Genomic DNA, 3,757 nt, shown 5'->3' with positions numbered 1-3,757 from the left:
TAAACTGGCCTTTACTAAAAACGTCCTCAATCTGAGGGGTCGACCTCAGCGAACGTACCCCCACTTCTTCTAACGCCACTTCTTCGGCCCAGGCCGAAAAACGACTTCTGCGCATGGGCCACAAAGTTTCATTCGCACTGTACATGCGCGGCCGCATGTGGTATTTTGTGGAAGAGCCACACTCAAGGGGTCAAAGAGCTGCATGTGGCTCCTGAGCCGTGGTTTGCCGACCACTGTACTAGATTGAACTATACTAAACAATTTATTGGTATATTTGGGCAGAGTAACTTATTTGGCTAGAATTGGGTAATATCTATCCAATAGATTCGACCTCACACTCAGGATGTTACTTTCCATAAATAAAGTTTCTTTAAAAAAAAAGAAAAAGTGTTTTTATTGATTTCAGAGAGCAAATGAGAGGGAGAGATTGAAACATCAATGATGAGAGAATCACTGATCAGCTGCTTCCTACACACGCCTCACTGGGAATGGAGCCCTCAACTCAGGCATGTACCTTGATTGGGAATTGAACCGTAATCTCCTGGTTCATAGGTTGATGTTCAACCACTGAGCCACACCAGCCAGGCTAAAGTTACTTTTTCATAGATTAAAAAACTGCTTGCCAATACAATTTCAGAATCATACAAATTACTAACTACTTACCACAGAATTTTGCAAAGAGCTCTAAGGTTAGGATTTAGTATCAATTACAATGAAGTAGAAGCAGGCAAAATACAATAGATTAAACTGAAAAAAATTACAAGTGAGGTACCTGAAAAACAGCTAAAATGAGATCAATGTGAAGCTATTTCAACATTAACATCTACAAGAAATATATACTCTGGCTTTTCCAATATTTTCCAGTTTTCAAAAACTCCCTTGCCCTCATACTAGTATCTTCGAAATGCCAATTTTTTTCTTAGTTTATTGTTTTATTGATTGTTTAGAGAGAGAAGAAGGGAAAGGAAGAGAGAAACATCGATGTGGGAGACAAAAACATCGATCGGCTGCCTCCTATATGCCCCTACTGGGGATAGAGCCCACAGCTCGGGCATGTGCCCTGACTGGGAATCAAACTGGCGACTTTTTGGCCCATGGGATGGCATTCAACCAACTGAGCCATACTGGCTAGGGCAGAAATGCCAACTTTTGGCATCCAGAGGGCCCTGAAAGGAACATAATCCTTTGTCAGACTAGGCATCTAATACGTTTTATTTGGAAAATGTCATTCCATTTATATGCTATGCAAAATTCTCAGATTAGAGTTTGTCCCTGGGTTAAATTCCATCCTACTCCATGTTAAATCAATGTTTGTAACAAACCTGATATGACAAATAATCAGAGAAAGCTCCTCCCAATGAATTTATAAGTATGCTCTAAGGATACTTCGTAGAGAATAGGGTAATACATAAATTGGATTCAGAGGCTACTAGTATTATGATTCAAAACCATTTGCTGGCATTTTTGATAACTGCAAAATGAAATGTGGAGTTATTTCAATTTGCCTATATTCTAATCTAAATGAACTCATACAAAATCAATTTAAGCTGTAGTACAGTCTGTAAGTAACAAATATTTAAATAGAAAACAGCTAATTGACAGGATCTAATCCTCTGAAATCCCTTTAAAAAAATATTTTAAAATAAAATCATCTAAGATATATCTAGTTCTAAAAGTCTTTGATTTCTGCCTGGCCAGTGTTGCTAAGTGGTTGAGCATCAATCCATGAACCATGAGGTCATAGTTTGATTTCTGGTCTGGGCACATGCCCAGGTTGCAGGCTTGATCCCCAGTTGGGGGTGAGCAGGAGGCAGCCGATTGTTGTTTCTTTCTCACAGATGTTTCGATCTCTCTATCCCTCTCCCTTCTACTCTAAAATCAATAAAAATAAATAAGTCTTTGATTTCTAAGTGTGTAGAGCTGACTGAGGCAACTAAGTATAGTAGCAAGTAGAGAATACCAGGAATCAAAGCCCATGGTTTTAGCTTATATCTAACAAACCACTTTTGGGAGTTATGGACGTAATACCTGACCTGCTTACCTCAAGAATTAAATAACTTTTATGAATGTACCTTGGCCAATTATAAAGCACTATACAAATTTAAAGTGTTACCTGTCGACGACAACCCACAACATATCTTGGTCCATTTGTAGCTTTAACAATGACTAGAGAAAAGAAAATGAAAGAAAACATTTAAAAAATAGCAAGAAAGATGAAATATACCCACACCGATGTCAGGTTGAGTTTTATTTCTGTCCTCCAAGAAGACAATACATAGTTGAAAGAAAATTAAGTCTATGCAAGAATAGCATCTACCTTCACTATTGTGAATAATAAGCATTATAAGCATTTCAAAAGTTGGTGGGGGAGGGTCCACTCTTTTTCTTATTAATTAGCAATGTAATCCACTTACATTTTTCTTCAGTTAACTGCTTTAGTACTTCACCCACAATCTAAGAAAGAAAAAAGAAAGCATTATCTTTAGCCAACAGCTTAAAAACAAAGCAATTATCTTCACCCCTTACACCACAAACTCCATTACCTACCTGCCCAACACTTTGTAGGGCCTTCAGATCATTTTCAGACTTTTCATACTGCTTGGTAAGTTCTTTTAATTGTTCCCTTACTGAAATCATATAATTTGAACATTTTTAATTAAAAATAACCTTAGTGGGTTTAAGTTACTAAGTCTCACTTTACTTAAGTTTACTTGTCTATTTCATTTTACATATATTTCACATCCAATATATCAAAGCACAAAAGAAATAACGCTGTTTATAGGTGACACGTTTAAACATGAAATGTTACAGAGAAAGCATCATTTTTTTTGATCGGCAATACATTTTAGGCTACACTCTAAAGCAGAGGTTCTCAACCTTCCTAATGCCGCGACCCTTCAATACAGTTCCTCATGTTGTGGTGACCCCCAACCATAACATTATTTTCGTTGCTACTTCATCACTGTGATTTTGTTACTGTTATGAATCGTAATGTAAATATCTGATATGCAGGATGTATTTTCATTGTTACAAACTGAACATAAGTAAAGCACAGTGATTAATCACAAACACAATATGTAATTATATGTGTTTTCCGATGGTCTCAGGCGACCCCTGTGAAAGGGTCGTTCGACCCCCAAAGGGGTCGAGACCCACAGGTTGAGAACCGCTGCTCTAGAGCGATGCTGGCACTGTGACACTTCCGGATTTGCCACTACAAATCCAAACGACACAAGTTAGACCCTCCCTCGCCTCTTCCCCTGCTCACACGGGTTATTATGACTGCTCTCTGGCTTTCTACCTTAAAGAAGGGCAACAGGTTTGGCGCTCCGCAGAAGTAGATGGCATGAAGGTGCACTATTAAAAACCTACAAGCGGCCTTTTAGCTCAAGAGTTAAGGGAAACTCGTGTGCCTGGCCGGGTACCACTCCAAGCACGGAAAAGACGAGGTTACTGTGACGGCGGCCTCGCCCTCAAGCCCCTCGCCGGCTTTCCACTCCACGAACACTCAGCTACCCGAGCGTCGTCTCCTGCTGCAGCAGGTCCCTGAGCCCCGTCTCTCCCTTTCGGGGCCGGGCCCGCGCCAACCCTGCCCACCCTGCACCCACGCCGGGCAGCACCTTGGCCCACTTCCCCTCGGCCCCTCCCGCCCCCTTCCACACCATCTCGGAGCTGGAAATGCTCTTTCTGTCCCCAGGACCAGAACGGGCCACGTCCCGGCCCGTGGACGCTCCGCTTCCCAACCGTGGGGCGCGAT

The 3,757-nt window shown here is 41.1% G+C and overlaps 1 protein-coding gene across 1 annotated transcript in view; it reads right to left on the bottom strand.

Moving 5' to 3' along the window:
• Nucleotides 1–3,757, bottom strand: part of PSMC6 (proteasome 26S subunit, ATPase 6) — a 32,823-nt gene that overhangs the window by 13,853 nt on the left and 15,213 nt on the right. The window contains 3 exon segments of the mRNA XM_006773791.2: nucleotides 2,114–2,166; nucleotides 2,415–2,454; nucleotides 2,548–2,627. Of these exon segments, the coding sequence (XP_006773854.2) occupies nucleotides 2,114–2,166; nucleotides 2,415–2,454; nucleotides 2,548–2,627 (173 nt within the window).

Source organism: Myotis davidii, unplaced genomic scaffold (genome assembly GCF_000327345.1).
Source record: "Myotis davidii unplaced genomic scaffold, ASM32734v1 scaffold847, whole genome shotgun sequence".
Lineage (NCBI taxonomy): Eukaryota > Metazoa > Chordata > Mammalia > Chiroptera > Vespertilionidae > Myotis > Myotis davidii.
Note: the sequence above shows the minus strand (reverse complement) of the source record. Positions and strands in the feature narration are given on the sequence as shown.